The sequence below is a fragment of the Schistocerca gregaria genome, chromosome 2 (genome assembly GCF_023897955.1).
Source record: "Schistocerca gregaria isolate iqSchGreg1 chromosome 2, iqSchGreg1.2, whole genome shotgun sequence".
Taxonomy (NCBI): Eukaryota; Metazoa; Arthropoda; class Insecta; order Orthoptera; family Acrididae; genus Schistocerca; species Schistocerca gregaria.
The window spans coordinates 391,920,665-391,943,566 of NC_064921.1; the positions used below are offsets into that span (position 1 = coordinate 391,920,665).

Sequence of the window (22,902 nt, forward strand, 5' to 3'; positions counted from 1 at the left end):
AGAAAGTGTTTTTGATTGTGAAACGGAAAGAGGACAGCTTTGAGAAGGTTCCATCTTTTTTGTATTCAAGAAGGTTTAGAGGACATCGCAGATATACTGATATCAGTCACATGGTTGCATAATGTAACACTGTTATTTGAAACTGCTAGTTCCCTACAAGCAACAAACCTCTGGAAAGCTAAGTGCCTTGGAGAATATGCCATAGAACAGAGCTGTACATCACCTAGACTACAGTGAAGGTGTTCTGAATTTGGCCGCCATTCCCAACAAGGAATTGCAAGATGATTGGGCTCAAGAAGGGATTGTCAGTGTGCAAAATGTATTGAAAAGGGTGGATGGGGATCGAGTAAAATCTGACTCCTTCATCCTTACCTTCAGTAGCACAAAACTACTTTAGCATATCAAGGCCAGTTTCCTTCGCCTAAGCATGTGACACTGTATCCTCAACCCAATGTGCTGTTTCAAATGCTAGCGCTTTGGGCACACCACCTTAGGATGTACGGGTGTAGCTACTCGGGGCAAATGTGGCGAGTCCACCCGTGACAAACTGATTGCTCCTGCCCTCCAAACTGTGTAAATTACTGTGGGGATCACCCTGTCTGGAATAGGGACTGCAGCGTCTCCCCTGAAGAAAGAAAAATGCAGGACGTCTACATAGATACTCTGAAAATCACACTTAAGTGCCCAGCAGACGGTTCATCGAATCCCCGTCAAAATAATTCTCTATTATTCTACTCCTGAATAGTGCCCGGAAAAATGAACATCTTTACATGTAAGCTCTGATTTTTCTTCTTTTATTATGTTTATATTAAAACATCAAAAAGCATCCTGTCTTGTGAGGTCAAGAAGGTCTATAAGGCCATGCAGCCTCTCACATTAACTACATGTCTTCTTCGACCCTTAAAAAGCCTATTTCAATAGCCAATGCTTCTACACAAATGGAGGTTGCTAGTGTCAGCACTAGTACCTGTATTTGTGATTGCACTTTTCAAGCTGCAGTTGATTCATAGCCCATAGTCCCCATCCCCCTCCGAGAAAGTCATATAAAGCTACAGTTGTCACCATTGTGAAGTTCCCGGTTCCTCCAAAAGCAGAGTCTGGTAAAAAGTCGTGCACTGTCGCTATCGCTGTTGTGGTAGTTCCTACAAAGCCCTTCCAGGCCACAAAAGCATATGGGAAGCTTCGACTGCAGTCAAAAACAAGTGGTAGACCATCAGACCATGTTGATATCATTCAACATGATGGTACTGTTGCTTCTACTTTGGAGCCAGTAGAATGTGAAGTCATCCGAGGGCAATCTTGCATCAAGGCTGGACCTCCACCCATTGCGGACTACCCATCCTGGCAGAAAGACGGGGTGAAAGTGCAACCCCCATGAAAGTGGCTCCCATACTACCGTACAACATAAATGGGTTCAGGGCTCATGTGGAGGAGCTGAAACTACTGGAACTTGCTAGTGTTTACAGGAAACAAATTTTAAAGCCACTGATGCTTCTATCCTATGGGGCTGTAACCTCTGTCGAAACTTGACATGACTGAGGAAAGAGCCAAGGGAGGGGCTGCTGTGTTTTGTCAACAACGTACACCACTACTCTGCTCTCTCCTTGGTTACTGACATACAAGCAGTAGCTGTTGCCGTTCATGCGGATAAAAAGATCACTATCTGCTCCCTGTACTTATCTTTGCAGGATGCAAGAGACTCAGAGGCTCTCGCAGGCCTTGTTGAACATCTCCCCCGCCCATTTCTCCTTTGGGTTGATTTCAACAACCATAATGTTATGGACCTCAAACAATACTTGCCCCAGGGTTCGAGTCTTGGAGAATCTCATGATGTCTCTGGAGCTGTCCATCCTCAACACAGGAGGCCTCATTCATTTCTGTGAAGCCATGAATCATCTTCAGCCATCAACCTCTCTTGCTGCTCTCCAGCCCTTGCAGACTTGGCACAGTGGAAAGCAATTGATGACCTTCATTCCAGGACCTGTTCTCACTATGGATACACCTAATTGCTGGAGGATTTATGGAATAGAAGCTATAGAAATAGATGGTCAGCATGGCTAACTGGACGCTGTTCAGCATGGCTAACTGGACACTGTTCAGCCAGCTGAGTGCCATGACTGCATCCAGGAATCGATGGACCACAACACACAAGTGGTCCATCATGCTGCTGACTTATCCATCCCAAAGTCTTCAGGTCACATTAGGAGGCAGCGTGTACATTGGTGGACTGGTGAGTGCTGCTCAGCAATCCAATACAGGTGTGCAGCTCTCCCGTGCTTTAAATACCACCCAACAGCAGACTACCTCACAGCCTGTTGAGTCGTGAGAGCCAAGGTTCCATGCTTCCTTAAGGAGAGAGAGGAAAGGTCACATGGCAAGTGTTCCTGGACTCTATCAACCGTTCCACTTGTTCTTCAAAAGTACGGGAAGCCACCAAGAGGATTTTCGGTAAACACAGTTGTTTATCAATAGCAGCAGTGCTGAAAATAGGGGTGTCTCTAAACAATTCTCATAGACATTGCTCATACAGTGGAACAGCATTTTGCTGTGGGCCAATGCCACAGGATGCAGGGTTTTGCCACTACCGTGTGACTGCAGGGTGGGAAAAATTGTACTTCAGATCCCACAGTTCTGATTCTTACAACTGGCCTTCTTCCACACAGGAACTAGAATCAGCACTGGCTGACATTGCACCTGATCACGACCAAATCGAGCCTGGCATGCTGTGACACTTGCCAGCAGTGTCAAATGATATCCTCCTCAAATGCTTTAATATGATGTGGCAGACAGGTCAGTTTCCCAGCTCATGGTAGGAGGCAGTTTTGATCTCTCTCCTCAAAGCAGTAAAGGACCATACATGTCCTAGTAGCTACAGGAATATTGCCTTAACAAGCTGTTTAGGAAAGACCCTGGAGTAATGGTTAATCATTGTCTGGCCTGGTTTGTTGAGACCAGGTAACTCCTTAGCTGCTCTCGGTGTGGATTTCAGTGATTTCGGTCCGTTGTCTACAGCATGACTACTAGAAACAGCTATTCAGCAGGTTTTCCTAAATAAGCATCACTGTTTTGGTACATTCTTTGATAATCACTAAGGCGTTTAATTCTAATTAAAGTCACAATATCCTCATGCAAATCCATCAATGGGGCTTTTAGCCAGCTCCCCATTTTCTTATGATCTTTTGTATCTAGGCGATTTTTTGAGATCCTCTGGTGATGACACACTCTTTGAGAGCAGGAGAATGCTCTCTCTCGGGGCAGTGTTTCAAGTGTTACACTCTTTGCCGTAGCCATAAAAAGCATCACATCTGTGCTAAGGAGTCCTGTACAGTGCTCCTTATTTGTGGATAATTTTGCAGTTTTCTGTTCCTCCTCCAGTGTTGCAATGTCTTGTCAGTTGCAGCTTACAGTGCGGTGGTTAGAGGTGGGCTGCTAACAAGAGTTTTTAGCTTTCTGCAGATAAATGTGTGTATGTGTCCCTTTTAATTGATCTCATCATATTTTTAATGTATGTGACTTGTATGTGATGAATCCCATTCTACATTTCAAAGACTCAGTGAGGTTTCTGGCCCTTATTTTTGATTCCAAACTGTCATGATGACCACACCCGAGAGGCCTGAAAACCAACAGTAGCTCCTCATGCTGCCATACAAGTCCGACATCACTGCACACCATACTGTTGCCCATCCCCCTCTGGAACACCTTTTCCCCAATCATCCACTAGCAACGATGCCGTTTGGGATCCACATGCAGTGTGTGCTGGAGTCACTTGTTGTGATGCAAGTAAAACCCTAAATCCAGGGTTTTAATTAGCTACCACTATGGTTACTGCATGGCCCACAGTAATTGTAGATTTAGTGCAGTACAGATGAGGTTTCACACCTACATATGTTTTTAATACATTAGTTCATGACATTTTAATGAGCACCACAACTATGCAGCTGCTTTTACCAATGAGTTGAAACAGGGGGACTTCGTTGGCTGCTCTGCTGTTTTCCCTGAACATGTCCTCATGGTCCTATTGCCTCGAGACTTTACTGTCCTCAATGTGGAATTATATGCGATCTTGTGTATACACTTTAGTATTGCGGGCACTTTAGCAGATATGAGATGTGCTTTGAGTGCTAAATTCGTAGTCTCTTCCAATTCTCCGAGTGCCCAGAATATCCAAGAGGTCCTCCTCCAATTATAACAATTATAAGGTGGTGTCTTACTGGTTGGTGCAGAGCATAAGGGTATTGTCAAGAAGGAAAAGGTGGATGTAGCAACCAAGGAGGCGTGTCATGATCCTCAGTTATTTCAGTGTGGCACTACCTTGTATGGTGTTGAGGTACAGAGTCATGTGTCAGTAGAAGAACGAGTGGCCACAAGTGACAGATAATAAGCTGCGAGTAGTAAAGCTCACTGCGTGGCTGTGATATACCTCCTTTTAGCCACGAAGATGGGATGAGATCCTCCTCAATTGGCTACGCGTAGACTACAGTGCTCAAGAAGCATGGCTTCTTGGTCCGGTGTGAGGACTCTCCAATTTGTGGTGTTTGTGGCGTGCAGATCACTGTGCACCACATTTTACTAGACAGAGTTTCATTTGTCGACCAGAGGGCAGCCGCAGATTTGCCGGCAGATCTGCCTTTTATTTTAAGTGATATTGAAATGGATGTGGTTAGAGTTTTAAAGTTTCGTGATCTGACCAACTTAACTCCAAAAAATTTAGGGAGATTTTCTTAATGTGATAACAGAATGACTGACTCACCCATGTTAAAATGGGGGGGGGGGGGGGGGGTGGCATCACATATCCTTGTGCCGTTGTTTTAGCTCCTGTGTTATTTTACTTCTGTTTTCATCCCAGGTGTACACCTTTCACAATTTCTGCTTTGTTTTACTGCGTGTTATCAGGAGTGATTGTTTTTAGCCCTTGTACCCACATTCATTTCTTTTAATATTTGTAAGGGCACTGATAACCTTGCTGTTGAGTGCCTGTACTCCCCAAAAACAACTACTGCAATACTGATGTCCCAGACTACTTTCCATTTGTAAAGAATGATTTCAAGTTTGTAAGTCATGTGTTACGGAAAATCATATTATCACTGAGTTTATCTTAGGTGTATTGATTCCCGATATTAATCATTTTTATTGATAAAAATTTGTTTGTTACATTGCTTCTTTGCGATATTGCTTTTGCACTTCTTTGGTAATGATCAACAGATACTGGTCACGTGGTCTCTAACAAAGAGTTACTGTTGCATCAGAATTTATTTTAAAGTGACTGCTTTTGTATTTTAAGCTGTTCTTGCAGTGATACTTGTCACTGTAGGTCATTAATGTTTAGATATCAGTCAGTTGATGATACTCTGACATTCCTTGAGCAATTTCACACCACAATCTCCTTAGGAAAAATATTTCTGTCATGACATGAGACTGTCAAAATTGTCAGGACTTCCATTGACAGTCATTCAGGAGAATATAAATAGCTCTTGCCAGTACTTGGGAGTATTGGGAATCAGGTAACCAATTTCTATTTCCAGTCTTGCTTGCTTTGATGTTATTTGCAAACGGCTTTTATATACCCCAAAAGCCTTTGTGTTAATAACTGTATAGGCCCCTGCCTACAAATAAATCTTCACCATTATCCTTTTGAACCATAAGAGCTTACATATTCTCAGCAGTTTCTCATATTTAAAATCAGATACCTATAACACTCAAAAATAAAATATCACACAATTTTCTTCCCCACTGCCCCATTTCTCTCCCTCTCCAATTCTTCAGTTGTACCACTCCTTCTTACCTTCCTCTTTCAACTACTGCATAATAGCTGTAAAACAAATAGTAGGGCTGTAGATAGAGAGATGCTGCATGAAATGTGTTTGGCTGTCATGAGAGAAATGCATGATGCCTTCAGTTACTGCTGTAGCAGAATATTGTCAAATGATATTTTACAAAACTCGAAGACATTTTGGTCATATGTAAAGGCTGTTAGTGGCACCGAAGATCATGTCCGGTCCTAGCAGATGAGACACGAATTGAAATTGAGGGTAGCAAAGCAAAACCTTACATGCTTAAGACTGTTTTCAAATGTTCCTTTAAAAAGGAGAAACCTTTTAATCTTGAAATAACAAAAATAAGTATTAGTGTCAATGGTGTAGAGAAACAGCGGAGATCATTAAAATCGAACAAAGTGGAAGTGGCGTTGGGAGTGGTGTATCAATTGTGGAGAAGAGTATTTCGAAGGAGACCATACACAATAAGTAATAGGAAAGTGTAGAAAAATCTTGTGGACAAAGTTCTGGAATTTTTTGAACAGACCTTATGTAGTGAATTTGCAGCTCAGTCAGCCTCTTTTCTAACTGTAATGTACTGTACATCCCTCGAACAAGAAGCCTTGCCTTGAAGAAAGCACAATTTTTTGAACAGACCGTATGTAGTGAATTTGCAGCTCAGTCAGCCTCTTTTCTAACTGTAATGTACTGTACATCCCTCGAACAAGAAGCCTTGCCTTGAAGAAAGCACAGGTCACACCCGTCTACAAGAAGGATAGTAGAAATGATACACAAAACTACTATCCAATATACTTAACACTGATTTGTTAGAACATACTCTGGGAGCTCTAACATATTGAGATATCTCAAACCAAATGACATCCTTCATGCCAACCAGCGTCAATTCTGAGAACGTCGATTAAATGAAACCCACCCACCTCATATGTTTGTCACATGAGATACAGAAAGCTTTGGATCAAGGCAGTCAGGTACATGCAGTATTCCTTGATTTTAAAAAAGTATTTGACTCAGTACCACAGCTGTGTTTATTGTCAAAAGTACAATTATATGGGGTATCAAGAGAAATTTGTGACTGGATTGAGGTCTTTTTGGTATGAAGGATGAAATTATCTTGGATGGAGAGTCATCATCAGATGTAGAAATAACTTTGGGTGTGCCCCGCGGAAGTGTGTTTGAACATTTGCTGTCCATGTTGTATATTAATAGTAACCTCAGACTTTTAGCAGGTGATGCAGTTACCTGTAATGAAGTACTACCTGAAAGAAGCCACATAAATATTCAGTCAGGTCTTGATAAGGTTTCAAAGTGGTGCAAAGATTGACAACTTGATTTAAACGTTCAGATATCTAAGATTGTGCACTTTACAAAACGAAAAAATGTATCTAGTATCCTATGACTATAATGTCAATGAGTTATAGTTGTAATCAGCCAGCTCATACAAATACATGGATGTTGCGCTGTAGGGATATGAAATGGAATGATCACATAGGCTCAGTCGTGGGTAAAGCAGGTGGTAGACTTAGGTTTATTAGTAGAATACTGGGAAGTAAAGCAGGTGGTAGACTTTGGTTTATTGGTAGAATACTGGGGAAGTGCAATCAGTCTATCAAGGAGATATTTGATTACAGATCATTTGTGTGACTGATTCTAGAATAGTGTTTAAGTGTGTGGGACCCATACCAAATAGGACTAACAGGGAATATTGAACATATACAGGAAAATCAGCATGAATGGTCACAGGCTCTTTTTTAAAATCCATGGGAGAGTGTCACAAAGATGCTGAATGAACTGAATTGGAAGACTCTTGAAGGTGACATAAACTGTCCCGAGAAAGTCTATTAACAAAGTTTCAAGAACTGTCTTTAAATGATGATGCTAGGAATATACTACCATCCTCTCTGTATTGCCCACATTAGGGATAGTGAGAATGAGATTAGTATAATTACTACACATGCAGAGGCAGTCAGTCAGTTAAGCAGTCACTCTTCCCGTGCTCCAGACACAGATGGAACGGGAGAAACCCTAATCAACTGGTGCAGTGGGACGCACCCTCTTCCATGCACCTCACAGTGATTTGCAGATTGTAGATGTAGATACTCGCATGTCTCCCCATTCTGTTTGATGCAACTAACTTAATTTGATCTTGAGGTCTTGAGGGAGTATGGAATATAAAGTGATACGGACACAAAGCATTAGCAAGTGTATAACAAAATACAATACTTCGTTCTACTGTGAGCTGATGCCACTGATGATTACTTTTTCTTGTAGATAATAATAGTTTTACGAAAAGAAATGGTTACACGTGTGTGTGTGTGTGTGTGTGTGTGTGTGTGTGTGTGTGTGTGTGTGTACCTAGAATATTTATACAACAAATTTACCACAAAAAAGTTGTGGCGTATTTAACAAATAATTTTGCAGGCTATCATTGACTAGCTGGCACACTTCAGAAATCTCTTTTGGATTTAATGTGCTCAAATTATCTTCTCTCTTTTTTTTCTTTATAATTAATAATTATTATTTTATCCTGTAATGAATTATAACACCTGCTTTATGTCATTTATTTTGTGTCATTTTCTCCTAAAGGGCAGTTTTGATTTGAGCTCTTCAGAATCTGGATTATCAGTTTCGGAAAAAAAATATTAGTAATATACTCAATTAGTTTTATATAGTTGCATTGCTCATAACGAAATTTGTGTCTATAAATAATAATTTTATGGTGAAAGTATCATGTCAACACTCCTCATTGTGCATTTCTTTTCCATAGAACCACTGATCAAAATGGGTGACACTACAGGGTTGTCAAATGGAGAAGCCAAGCAATATTGCAAAGAGCCAGATCCATCAACAAAGGTAGTATACATATAAGACATTTACTTTCTCACTGAAGAAGATGTGTAGTAGTCTAGATACTAAGAAACTCGTGAATTAAAGTCCAATAACAGTCCCTAATTTTCTTAGAGGAGGTAGCTGTAGTACATTCTTACTATTTGTGTTGCATAATAACTGTCCTTGTGTAATTTATTTCAATTCTGAGTATTTACAGAGTACATACGTTCCTGTTACTGGATTTCCACATGAGTGGAGCATCACTTGCTATTATTAAGAAGCCTGTGGGCTATTATTAAGAAGCCTGTGGCAGAGAGTGAAAAGATCATAATAACTTGTTGGCATTGTGCGTGTTAATTTTCGGGGGGAGGGGTGTACAAGTTCAAATAGCCAGTGACATTCATGTTGGATGAGAGTTACACTTGGAGACCTTGATAAGCAAATGAACATTGTATTAAGAAATGTTTGTTTGACAAATGTTGCCATTGGGAATGAATTCTCATCACATAGTTTATGAAATTATCAGCTAATAAAATGTGTTAAGAATGCCATGCAGGTAAATTGAATGTGTATGCCTTCAAGCCCCGAAATAGAATCTGGTTTTGAATTAGAACAGAGTGAAGTGGGGAGATGTAAAATTAATTTCATATGTATATGTTAATATTAGTGAAAATCGAAGCATTAGGAAGCATACATGTAACTGAAAATTACATTGTGCCACTGATTAGATAGGTAACAGTACACACTCCTGGCAAAACACTGAAGCACTCAGAAGGGATGGAGGAAACAAAAATGTTATTTCAATGATTACAAAGCCAAGTAAAATTTACAAAAAAAAAAAAAAAAAACCTTGGCAGTATGAACCCACTTATCACAGGGTGTTTACGCCCCGGGAGATCCGGGAAAAACCCGGGAATTTTTTAGAACTCTGGGAATTTTTCAGCGTTTTAGTTTTCATTTAAATTTTTGTAATTTTGATCGCTAACAACTGATAGTCTGACAAAGAATATTACTCTACCTTGCTACTGCAGAATTCTATTTGCAGCAATAAAACATAAATGGGAGAAAAAATTAAGTAAAAGTTAAGTTGCAAAGGAAATGCATTATTTACAAGAAAAACAAACTGCACACACAAATGTCTGCCAACAACAAAAAATGTTAAATGCATTAGGATGAAAGACTATGCAATACTTCATAACAGAAAACTGCTTGCGATGAGCATGATGTCACAATTGTTTACATTAGCTTCGTTAGAGAAGATGCGAGTCGCGTATGAATAGTACATTCTCCCGCCTCTGGCTACTTGGAAGTGTGGTTGTAGCAAGCAGCCAGATGCTACCCAGAAAATTTTTCTGGGACACAGTGTTTACATTTAATTATTTTACTGTTTCCTCTTCATTTATAGATCGCACGTCAAATGAAAACAAAACGGATTTCTGTGACTGGGAGCTGTCAATTCATAGATTTTGTAGATTCATAGATAAAATAAATCACACAATTACGGAAGGCAAAAATACGTTATTTGTTTCAGTTTCTTGGTTTTATTTTAATTCCAGGTTTTTAACAGTCAAGCAGAACAGTGAAGTTATTTTCGTCGGTTTGCTAAAGAAATTTCGTTGTTATTAATCTTTTTAGCTGAGGCAGTCCATTTATTTGAAACAAAGTGTTTCGTTCCTTACTATTGACTGGACTAGTTTCAACTGTTTGCTGACCCCTGCGGGTTCGGGGATAAGAATAGGCCCGCGGTATTCATGCTTGTCGTAAGAGGCGACTAAAAGGAGTCTCATCTGTTTTGGCCTTTAATGTAATAGTCCCCTACTGGGTTTGACCACTACCTTCCCAAATTTTCTATTAGTGCGTGCCATTTGGGGAAGGACGCCTTACGTGGTGCATCTTCAATCCATCTTGCTCTAAGATCTGGCACACCCGATATTGTCAGGGGGTTGGACTTAACATCAAGCTTCCGGCCACATCCGCTGAAGTGTGTTCCGGGTAGCATACATTGCCGCCATTGTGCACTCCCATCTTTGCCTTCATGATGTAAATGGATCTTTCGACACCCCACATCCAGCACAGTAGCCAGTCCGTTGTGGTGGGGTCGTTATGTACCCTCTTGGTGGTAGCCCCCTGACTACACAGGGATCGCACTGCTGATGCCTGAGCTGCTACCTCCCCACGTATGCCGAGGAGTAGATGCCTACCCCTCTGGGGCATCAGGACTCCCAGAAAAGGCCATCCTGCCAGGTGGTCTTTGCTGCGGCTGGGTGGCGCCCGTGGGGAGAGCCCGTGGTCGGACTGGGAGGCATCAGGGCGGATGACCCGCAATGAAGCGTGAAACATCATCTCTCACTGGTGGGCCTCCACCAGCAGTCTTTAAGCAGTCAAGGTCTAACCTCAACGGGAAGAAATATGATCTGAGATCATTTCCCTCCCTGGCCACTCCATGGGAGGAGCGCATGGCTAAAGATAGCAGTGGAGATTATTCACCCCGGTACCTTGTCTGTACGCAGGTTGATGGTGAATCTTTTATGCCAACCAAGCTTCAGTTTTTTGTGGAGCATTTAGAGGACAACTTTGGGGAGGTGGAGGGCTTGTCCAAAATGCGCTCTGGGTCAGTACTCAACAAAACAGCATCCTCTGCCCAGTCACGGAGGTTGCTCGCTTGTGACAAGTTGGGGGAAGCTTCAGTTAGCATCACGCCCCATAAGAGTCTCAACATGGTCCAGGGTATTCTCTTCCACAGAGATCTTCTTCTGCAGTCCGACGAAGTATGCGCCAACCTAGAACGACAAGGTGTTCACTTCGTCTGGCGCGTCTATCGGGGTCCGAGGGATAATCACGTAGCCACCGGTGCCTTCATCTTGGCCTTCGAGGGTGATGATGTCTTACCCAAAAAGGTTAAGGTGATGGTTTACCGTTGTGATGTGAAGCCATATATCCCTCCTCCGATGCGGTGTTTTAAATGCTGGAAGTTCAGGCACGTGTCATCCCACTGTACTTCCCAGCATCATGTGTCGAGATTGTGGACGTCCTTCGCATCCCAATACTCCATGTGCCCCGCCTCCTATCTGTGTAAACTGCGGAGAACACCATTCCCCCTGCTCACCGGACTGTAGGATATTCCAGAAAGAAAGGAAGATAATGGAATATAAGACCCTGGACCGCCTGACCTACCCCGAGGCTAGGCGGAAATATGGGCGGCTACATCCTGTGCCAATGCCATCAACTTAGCCGCTGTTGCAACACTGGTCCGATCCTCTCCCGTGTCGTCACGTACAGTTGCCTCTCAGCTATGTCAGAATTCACCGGCCCCCTTGGTTGTGGGGGGCACTTCACACTCCTGCTCCATCTCCTTCAGGAGCAACACCACCCTAACAATTTGGGACATTAGTTCCCCCTTCCCAGCCGGAGAAGCATGAGACTTCTTCTGCTACTCTCACCAGGAAGAGGGTCCCTTGGGGCCCTCCCATCCCAGGCTTTGCGCAGTGCCAAAGCGGACACCCGCAAATTTCTGAAGCAACAACCGGTTGCTGGTTGTAGGGCCTCACGGTCGTCGTCCGTCCCTGAGACTGACCCAGTGAGACCCTCCCAGCCAGACCCACCAAAGGCACAGCGTGCAAAGCAGTCAAAAGATAAAGGCTCCCAAGCACCCTGACATTGTGGTGGCACCTGTCCCACCGCACCCTTCCAACTCTGCGTCTGAGGATGAGGTGGAGATTCTGGCGTCCGCTGAGGACCTGGATCTCGCCAGTCACTCAGACGCGATGGACAGCTGTGGCACAGGTAGTGACTCGGTAGCAGCAGGGGCCCAGGAGGTGTAATCTGTCTCCCCAGTCCCTTCACGCCTTTCTCAACCATGGACAATATCATCCTCCAGTGGAACTGCAGCAGTTTCTTCCACCATCTAGCCCAGCTCTGACAACTTATCAGCCTTCACCCTTTCTTCTGCATTGCTCTTCAGGAAACTTGGTTTCCAGCAATGCGAACCCCCGCCCTCCATGGCTATCTGAGTTATTATAAGAAGCAGGCAGCTTATGAAAGGGTGTCTGGTGGCATCTGCATCTATGTCCTTAACTCTCTTCACAGCGAGTCTGTCCCTCTACAAACAGCTTTAGAGGCTGTCGCTGTTCGGGTGTGGACGCCAGAGGCTGTTACCGTCTGCGGTCTTTACCCTCCACCAGGTGGTGATGTCGTGCAGCATGTCCTGGCTGCGCTGATAGCCCAATTGCCGCTACCGTTGAGCATTTATTTTCACAGCTCGATCTTTCGATTTTAAATGATACTGCCTTCACACACTTAAGTGTGGCGCATGGAACGTACTCCGCCATCGACCTTTCGATCTGCAGCTCTAGCCTCTTACCTACTGTCCAGTGGAGTGTGCATGACGACCTGTGTGGTAGTGACCCCTTTCCGATCTTTCTGTCACTCCCAGAGCGTCACTCTTCTGGGTGCCCTTGCAGATGGGCTATGAATAAGGCTGACTGGGACTTGTTTTCCTCCACTGCTGCTATTGACACTGTTTCTCATGAAGCCATTGATATGGTGGTTGACTCACTCACCGCCAGCATCGTTACTGCCGCAGAATCTGCCATTCCCCGTTCTTTTGGGTCCCCTCGGCAGAGGACTGTGTCTTGGTGGTCGCCTGAGATCGCTGAAGCGATTAAAGATCGCCGTCGGGCGCTCCAGCGTCACAAGCAACATCCCTCCAGAGAACACCTCATCGCCTTCAAACGGCTGCGTGCACAAGCCCACCGCCTTATCCGCCAACACAAGCAGGAGTGCTGAGAGCGGTATGTGCCACCATTGGCTTCCATGTCACTCCATCGCAGGTCTGGGCCAAGATTCGATGCCTGTATGGCTATGGCCTGTCAGCGTCCCTGCGCTCTCACTGAATGGAACAGTTTGTACCGACTCCGACGTAATTGCCAACCGCTTGGCTGAGCATTTTGCTATAAGTTCCGCTTCGGCGAATTACCCACTGGCCTTCCGCTTCATTAAAGAGCGGACAGAACTTCAGAGCCTTTCATTTCGCACCCACCGTCCTGAATCCTACAATGCTCCATTCAGTGAGTGGGAATTTCACAGTGCCCTCGCCGCTTGTCCTGATAGCGCTCCTGGGCCAGATAGCATCCACTGTCAGATGCTGAAACACCTTTCAGTGGACTGCCAGCGACGCCTCCTCGACCTTTACAACAGTTTTTGGGTCGAGGGTGAGTTTCTGTCGCAATGGCGGGAAAATATTGTTATCCCCGTTTTGAAACCTGACAAGAACCCTTTGGAGGTGGACAGCTACCGTCCCATTAGCCTCACCAACGTTCTTTGCAAGTTGCTTGAACGGATGGTGAGCCGGCGGTTGAGTTGGGTACTGGAGTCTTGGGGCCTTCTGGCTCCGTCTCAGGGTGGGTTCCGTAAAGGCTGATCCGCCGCTGACAATCTGGTGAGCCTGGAGTCAGCCATCCGTACTGCCTTTGCCCGCTGTCATCACCTGGTCGCTGTCTTTTTCGACTTGCGGAAGGCGTACGATACGACATGGCATCATCACATCCTTTCTACGCTTCATGGATGGGGTCTTTGGGGGCCATTGCCGATTTTCATTCGAAATTTGCTGTCGCTTCAAGTCGCAGCCTCCCATTGTTCCGCCCAAGTTCAGGAGAACGGGGGTACCACGGGGATCTGTCCTCAGTGTCTGCCTGTCTTTAATTGCAATAAACGGGCTCACTGCTGCGGTGGGAACTTCTGTCTCAGATTCGCTGTATGCTGACGACTTCTGCCTGAACTATAGCTCCATTGGCATTGCAGCTGCTGAAAGTCAGGTGCAGGGTGCTATCCACAAGGCGCAGTCTTGGGCTGCAGCGCATTGTTTCCAGTTTTCGGCTGCCAAGACGTACGTTATGCTTTTCTGCCGGCGACGAACAGTCCACCCTGAGCCACGACTTTATCTTGCCGGCAAACTTCATGCTGTGGTGGAGACACATAGGTTTTTGGGTGTGGTTTTTGGTGCCCGGTTGACTTGGCTGCCTCATATTCGGCAGCTTAAACAGATGTGTTGGTGGCATCTAAATGCTCTGCGATGCTTGAGCCACATCATCTGGGGTGCCGACCGCACTACCCTCTTACGACTCTACCAGGCATTAATCCAGTCCCGTCTGGACTATGGGAGTCTGGCTTATGGCTCAGCATGCTCATCTGCCTTGCGGGTGCTGGACCCAATACTACACAGCGGGATAAGACTTGCCACTGGTGCCTTCCAACCCAGCCTGGTGGACAACATACTTGTGGAGGCAGGTGTCCCTCCACTGTGGTTACAATGCCAACATTTACTGGCTGCTTATGCTGCCCATGTTTTTAGCTTGCCCGGGCATCCACGTTATCGTCTCCTGTTCCCGAGGTCAGTCGTCCATGTCCCAGAACGTCAGCCCCGGTCGGGGTGGGGTGTCCAATTGCTGTCCGCATCAAAGAGCTTCTCTCCGGGCTTGGGGTTTTCCCTGTACCACCTCCTTTCCGGGCTCCTCTGCATACACCCCCATGGTGTGTGCCCCACCCTTGCCTTCGGCTCGAATTGGCACAGGGCCCGAAGGACTCAGTCCTTCCAGAGGCCTTCTGCCACCGCTTTTATTCCATCCTAGCCACGTATCAGGGCTCGAAAGAGGCCACCAGTAAACCGTCTCTGGAGATTGGCCTCCCGGCGAGTGATTTGCGGGCAATCTTACGCCGCAAAATTTTTGGTTTATGGGACACAGAATGGCGCCACCTGCCTGTGCCAAACAAACTCCGTCCTATCAAGGAGACGACGACTGTGTGGCAGACATCCATGCGAGCCAACCACAGGGACTCAGTCGTCATTTGTCGTCTCCGCATTGGCCACACCCGACTGACGCACAGTTATTTACTGTGTCTTGAGGACCTGCCTCTTTGTTGATGTGGGGCGGCCTTGACAGTGGTCCACATTCTGTTGGAGTGTACTCTTTTAACTGTGCTCAGACAGACGTTGGTGCGCTGCCTGATACGCTCCCTGCCCTTTTAACCGATGACTCTTCCATGGCTGGATTAGTTTTGCGTTTTATTCGGACAGGGGGTTTTTATCATTTAATTTGAGGGTTTGTTATGTTTTTCTTGTGATGATTCTGGACTTTGGCCCACGATTTTAAACTAAGATTTTAATGTGTCTCTCAGTGGTTGGCTTCTCCTGTTTTGTTTCTATGGTCAGCCAACCACCGTCACACTGTGTGTGATTTTAATTAATTTTGTCTGGTCTTTGTCTAAGTTTCTCGTGTGCTTTGTTGTCTGTCATCTATTCTGTTGCTCTTTTTTATTCTCTGTGGGTGTTTTTAGTATTAGGAAAAAGGGAGCAATGACCGCAGCAGTCTGGTCCCTTTAATCCCACAAACAAACCAACCAACCGCTTGCTGGATTACAACACTATTGATTAAATGAAATGAGCGTATGGCATCGTTGGCCAGTATTGAAAATTTACATCCTGAAAACCACACTGAAAAGCTTAATTTCAGGTTGGGACCTACTTCATTGTGAATCTGGACACACGAATGTACACATTAAGCAGAATTGGGTATTTTAGTATGGTTAACAAAATTCCAATGCTCTTGGATTATAACACTTGTAGAGGAAAGCAAATTTATACGTGAAACTTTAACTTTTCTGGTGGCTAATTGATCTTCAAAGCCACTATTATATGTGAAAGGATAGCTTCGCTTGCAGCCACACTTGCATATTTATTTAAACCATTAACTTTTTCCTACTCATGTGTTCACGCTATTTAACAGTGATGTTGCTGTTGACTGACTACATCATATGTTCTATGCTCTGAATACATGCTTTCATTGGCTGGAAAGATCACGTGGCATTATGATTGACTTACAAAAGTGCATCGCAAACTCAATTTCAATGCTTCGGGAAGTAACTTGCCGAGTTTCGTGGAATTCGAATTTATACTTTTGTAATATGAAAAAGTGCAGCATACTTGTGGCTGCATATAATTTTTTTCCCCCGCTCACGATCGTTTACTAATGTGCCGAGAATTTCAGGCCAGTGGATGAAACCTTAACCCTTCAAAGGATTGATAAGTTTTACAGCTCTGAGGGAAAATGTCATTTAGCACGGAAAAAGTGTATTTTTAACCGGGAAATCCGGGAATTTTTTTCCTTGTCCACGTATACGCCCTGTATCAGTACGACAATGATCCCACTTGTCAGTATGAAATTGCGTCCCCTTTAGTTAGGATACCTGCACTGATTTGATAGGTAAGGATGTAATAAAACCGTTACGTCCTCTCCTGAGGCAAGCTGATCCATAACTGTTGCAACTGGTCCTTGATATTACGGATATGAGCAGTGATATGGAGTTGACATCTGAACTGGTCCCACCCGAGTTATATCTGCAACAAATCTGCTGATCTTGCTAGCCACAGGTGTAACTCAACATCATGCAGACAATTCAGAGGCACATGCCATTTTGGAAAAGTGTTGTCCTCTTGAAAAATAGTGTCGTGGTACTATTGTGTGATGGGTAACACATGAGGGGGCAGCAATATCCATGGTGTACCATTGTGCTGTCATAGTTTTTCTCTATCACTATCAAACCATGACTCATTGCTGAACACATTGCAATGCCATTCATCAGCAGTCCATGTTTCTTGATTGTGGCACTACTCCAGGCACAGCCATTTGTGTTTTGGTGTTAGTGGTTCCTATGCATGGAACAGTAATTCCCTAGCTCTTCTGTTGCTAGTCTCTGTCCAATGGTGTAGGGTGACACAGAATGTTGCATGGAGTCCATTACTTGTTCTCAGATGGCAGGAACAGATATGAAGGGGCTATGATATACTTGTTTCACAGTGTGGAGAGTCTCTCTTGTGGTGGCTATATGTGGTCAACAGGAACTTCGATGATGTGTCTGCCTGCACTAATTGTACCACTGCCCAGTCCAGCTTCAGGGCACTGTCATATTTGGATGCTCCATAAATCTGGATATTGCACAGTTCGATCAGCCGAGGAAGTAGAGACTCGCAATGTTGCCGTTTCAAAATCTGTCAGATGCTGATAATGCTGTCTCACATGAGCGTGTGTCATCTCCATGTCCCTTACAGCGATCACTCGACATTTGAATCTGTTCACACTCCTTACATACTAGACCTGCTATCAACACTCATGCACTGTGGTGACCATTGCAGAGAATTGCAACTCTTAATTATTTTCATACCTGCTGATGGTGTCTACATGCACAAAGTTTCATTGATATCTGACCATGTTTTCTGGGTGCTTCACTGTTTGTCTGACAGAGTACGAATTATTACAATTGCAGAACTGCGAGCTGCATCAAACCAGTATTTGGACAGAAGACGCCACCACCACCACCAATAACAGCAGCAAAGAATTCAGTACATTACAGAAGTCTCACATGCTGAAATCAGAATGTATAAATGTTATTGCGCTGAATGAAAAAGGTTCTGGACATGTTACTGGGAAATTTCTCTTCAAGATGTCTGCATGTTAATACACAGAGCATCCTCGTTGGTTGCTAAAAGATTGTGATGAAGGTATTACCAACTAATTGTATCCCAGACATGTTCTGTGGGAAGCATGTAGGCAAATTTGTAGGTTAGGTAACCAGTGGTACCCAATGTTCTTTGAAGAAGGTTTGCATATTTCTAGCCATCTGGGGTTGACCATTACCTTGCTGAAATATTATATGTGGAATTACTTGAAGTAAAGTATTACATTGGCCTTTAAAACCTCTCAGGATGTTGTATGCGACATTCTGCTAAACCAGAAAGTTAATGCTGGAATATCAACAGTTGCAAAAAGGATAGACTGCTTCTCATGGTAAGGATGAAAATTGAGTTACAGGCAGGTGCTACGAAAAGACTCTCACACACTGAGCTCTTGGCCAAAGCCTTCTTCAGAAAAGAAACACACACACACACACACACACACACACACACACACACACACACACACACAAACAAACAAACAAACACACATTCATTCACATTCACACCTCATGTACATGACCACTATCTCTGGCTGCTCTGGCTAGAGCCAGTCTCAAGATATAAATGGTCATAACTTAGGATAGACTGGAGTGGGCATCACTTCAAAACTCCACATTATAACACAGTAAACTACAGTAGTTGCTCACATGTAATTGCAGTATGAAACATTTGCAGTTTCTGTGCAGTAGAAGCTGATTCAGTGACATATGTGACACCACTAAAACACTGAAAAATTCAAAAAAATGAAAATTTAAAATGAAGACAATAATTTCAGATCAAATAATAGCATTCTGGAAGAAGAGATAATCATTGTGATTTGATTTCAAGTATGAAAATGAAATATTTTTATGTTGATAAGTTGAATCACAGGAAGACCCAAGAGCTTAGGCAGTGAGGGCCAGCATAAGATAGCGAAAAACCCCTACCCCAACCCCACCCAAAGCACTCCAGAAAAAATCATTGCAAACCAGACTTACAAACTGCCCAGTTGGAGAAGACACATTCCAAAACAACTATCAGTTTGAAGAAAGCCAGTGCTTGTTATGGATTTTTACGGCTGTCAGGTGCACTCAGGATCATTTGTCGTAAAATAAAAATTAATTTGTCATTCACTGCAAGAGTAATATGAATTTTGCTCCCCCCTACTCAAATCCTGGGTACGTTCTTCAAAAGATCTTTGAAGTAATGAATTTCTGGGACACTCTTACGCATTCCACTGCGAGTTATGTTGAAAGATCTACCTTATTGCTGGGAGCCCCCACTGTTGAAATAAGGCTGCAGCTTAGCATACTTTTTTGAGCATTGCATATTCTGTGAAGATATGCAAGTAAAGATGCCAAAGTTACAAATACATATAATATTTGTGTGTGTGTGTGTGTGTGTGTGTGTGTGTGTGTGTGTGTGTGTGTGAGAGAGAGAGAGAGAGAGAGAGAGAGAGAGAGAGAGAGAGAGAGAGAGAGAGAAGGGGGGGGGGGGGGGCTATTCCTTATCTTGACGTAAGTTTTTTAACATATTTGATGTTAATGATTTAAAATAAATAAATTGAGATTTCCATTTAGTTATGTAATTAGATTTTGTTTTCTTTTATTTGCTATGTTTTGAATCAACTCAGAATTAAGCATTTTGATTAACACAGTGACCAAAAAAAAAAAATTGCAACACAAAAAATTAATTAATGTAGAGTAATGAAATTTCAGGAAAGCATTTGTGTAGGTAACATATTTAAGTTATTAACATTGGAAGATCACAGGTTAATGTAAGCATGAGATAAGCTATTGCAAATGTGAAATGCTGATTAATATCTGGTGTAACTGCCAGGATTTTGAATGCAACCATGCAAACTTGCGTGCATTGTGTTGCACAGGTGCCAGAGGGGATGGCATTCCATTGCTGTTGCACTTGGTCAGTCAGTACTGGGACAATTATTGCTCACTGTGGATGACACTGGAGCTTTCATCCAATGATTTCACATGTGCGCACAGTTGGAGACAAATGTGGTGATAAAGCAGGCCAAGACACTCTGTAGAGCATTTTTGGGTTGTAACAGCAGTATGTGGGGGAATGTTACGTGGCAAATGATATCTTGTTGGGAAACATACTCTGAAATGGTGTTCATGAATGGCACCACAGCAGGTCAAATCACTAGATTGATGTACAAATTTGCAGTCGGGGTGCATTGGATAACCATGAGAGTGCTCGTGCTGTCATAAGAAGTCACGCACCAGACCACCTTGCCCTATAATAAGCTCTGTCTTGACGACACTGAAGTAACAAATGGCAGTGGTTTCGGATTAGTAAAATGCACAGTACAGGAACAATGGCATGAAGTAACCAGTTTGTAACTGTTTGTTGTGTCACTATGGTGCCAACTCCTGTTTAAATTGTTGGCAGCAAATGCAGTACAATGTGGGAGAGCCCCATGTCGAACATGATGGTTAAATTGTTGGCTGCAGATGCAGTAGATGTGGGGGAGCCCCATGTCGAACATGACGTTTGTCCCTCTTGGTAGTGTCACGTGGCCATCTGGAGCCCAGTCTTCTTGCGACCTTGCATTCTCGTGACCACCACTGCCAGCAATCGCTGTCTACAATCTTACAAAGTCAATCTGCAGTATTCTCGTAGCCCTATTACATGACCTCATTCAAACACGGTAAGGTTTTAATAATGGTGTCTGTGTTTCCTTAAAGACATTCTTCACTAACATCAATTCACCACATGCTAGCTCAAAGGTAACTAATGCTCTTGACTACCACAGCGTGTATTAAAGGAAACCTGTTTTGCATCCTCATAGTGGCACTAGTAGCATCATTGTTGTGCGACTAGCGCGAAATTTGAATAGGAGCTTTCAGATATAAAAACACGTTCACCAGCTTTCCTTTACAGCACAAAGCTCCTTCTTGGTCACGTGATTTTTTTTTTTTTTTCCTTCAGTGTGTATGCAGATTTCTGTCAGATAGTTAAGCATTACTAAAACCTTTGATCGAACATTTTTCTGCAGTTAACCTTACAATCGTACCTAAGTGTCAGAAAGAAGCAAGATTCTGAAATAAATTGACACTGTACTTAATTTTCCCAAATCTTAGGATGCTGCACAGTTTGTCACCATATTGTTACAGATAATAGTTTGATTAGTGTAAATCTTTCCCTTAAGCGCTGTGGTCCATATGCAGAAGAATTTGATTAATCATTGGTGATAAAGCATATGGTCCATAGCAGTACAAATTAAATTGAACTCTGGGCTCACTATTTCAAGAAAAACTTCATGCAATACCAAGTAATGCTAATGTTAATTTGGATAGAGTGATGTAAAAATTTTGTTATTTTGCAGGATTTTATTTTCCAACAAACAATGTATCGTATTAAAGACCCAAGGCGCTCATTAGAATTCTATACAAATGTTATGGGCATGCGATTGCTTCAGAAGTTAGATTTCCCAGAAATGAAGTTTTCATTGTATTTTATGGGTTACGAAAAACAAGAAGACATACCAGCAGATTTACAGCAACAGACCAAGTGGACATTTTCCAGAAAAGCAACATTGGAATTAACACAGTAAGCATCTTTTTAAATAACTGTATTAAATCTTGTAATTAAAGCAAGAAAACTAAATTGTTTGAATATTTTCATGCAAGATGCAAATTTGATGAAGTATGTACATAGATGATGTCAATGTCCCTGTGTTAATTTATCTATAAGTTAAGTGTTTTCTCATATAAGAATTACTAATATAGTATAATTGGCTGGGTAAGGAAATCTACCCACAAAGCAGGAGCAGGTAAGAACATACAAAAGTTATGGAAATTTGCAAGTCTTTTTAGCCAGTGGCCCCTTCTTCTGGCAGAATAGTTGAAGCTGAAGCAAGAGGGGTGAAAGAAACGGACTGGCACTGTCTAGAAAATGGGAAGAGTGACTGAAAAGTCTCCCAGAGCCCCAGGTCAGGGGAGACTTATCAAATAGAATGAGAAGGAAAGACTTATTGTTGGGGATTGCACTGGACAAAATTGAAAACCTGAAACCTTTTAAGTGAAAGATAGTGATAAGCAAGACAGAGATTACTGACAAAACATCACGAGAGAGTTAATAAGTGCGGAAAGCTAAGTGCGTTATACACGGTAGAGGTGGGAGAAGAAGACAAGCAGACAGGTCAGAAAAGAAACAATAGTCAAAAGTAAAAGGGAATAATTATGGAAAAGAAATGCCAAGACCAAAGAAATTCACATAAATTAAGGCCAGGTGGGTGGTGAGAACCGAGCTCATACTGTAATGTCAGTTCCCATCTGTGGAGTTCTAAAAAGCTGGTGTCAGGAGGGAACATCCAGATGACACACATGGTGAAATGGGCACTCAGGTCATGACTTTGGTGATAATGTATGTTTTGCCAGTTACAGAAGTGGTATAGGTGGTGGTAGTAGGGTACATAGGGCAAATCTTACAAGAGGGATGCTGTAAAACTTGCCCTATGCACCCTTGCACCATTACTTATACTGGCCCTGTAATGATATGACTACCACCAAGTTATAAGTTAGGATAAAAGGGCATAAGCAGAGGGTGTATATCGGCAGTACACAGTATCCTGTTTCAGAGCGTGCTCTACAACATGACAGTTGTGGCCTTGATGCCTGTTCCACCACAAGTGCCCTCTGGGTTCTCCCTCCTGACATCAGTTTCTCAGAACTTTGCAGCTGGGAACTGCACTGCATGTGCTTGGTTATCACCACCCACTTGGCCTTGATTTGTTTTAATTTCTTTGGTATTGGCATTTCATTTCAGTAGCTATTTTCTCTTCCCTCCCTT

At 43.3% G+C, this 22,902-nt stretch overlaps 1 protein-coding gene across 4 annotated transcripts in view; it reads left to right on the forward strand.

Moving 5' to 3' along the window:
• Positions 1-22,902, forward strand: part of LOC126321655 (lactoylglutathione lyase) — a 90,225-nt gene that overhangs the window by 27,048 nt on the left and 40,275 nt on the right. For all 4 annotated transcript variants that reach the window (XM_049994204.1, XM_049994203.1, XM_049994206.1 and 1 more), the window contains exons 2-3: positions 8,539-8,624; positions 21,437-21,660. In XM_049994204.1, coding sequence (XP_049850161.1) covers positions 8,553-8,624; positions 21,437-21,660 — 296 coding nt within the window. In that variant the 5' untranslated portion in view covers positions 8,539-8,552. The remainder of the gene's footprint in view (positions 1-8,538; positions 8,625-21,436; positions 21,661-22,902) is intronic.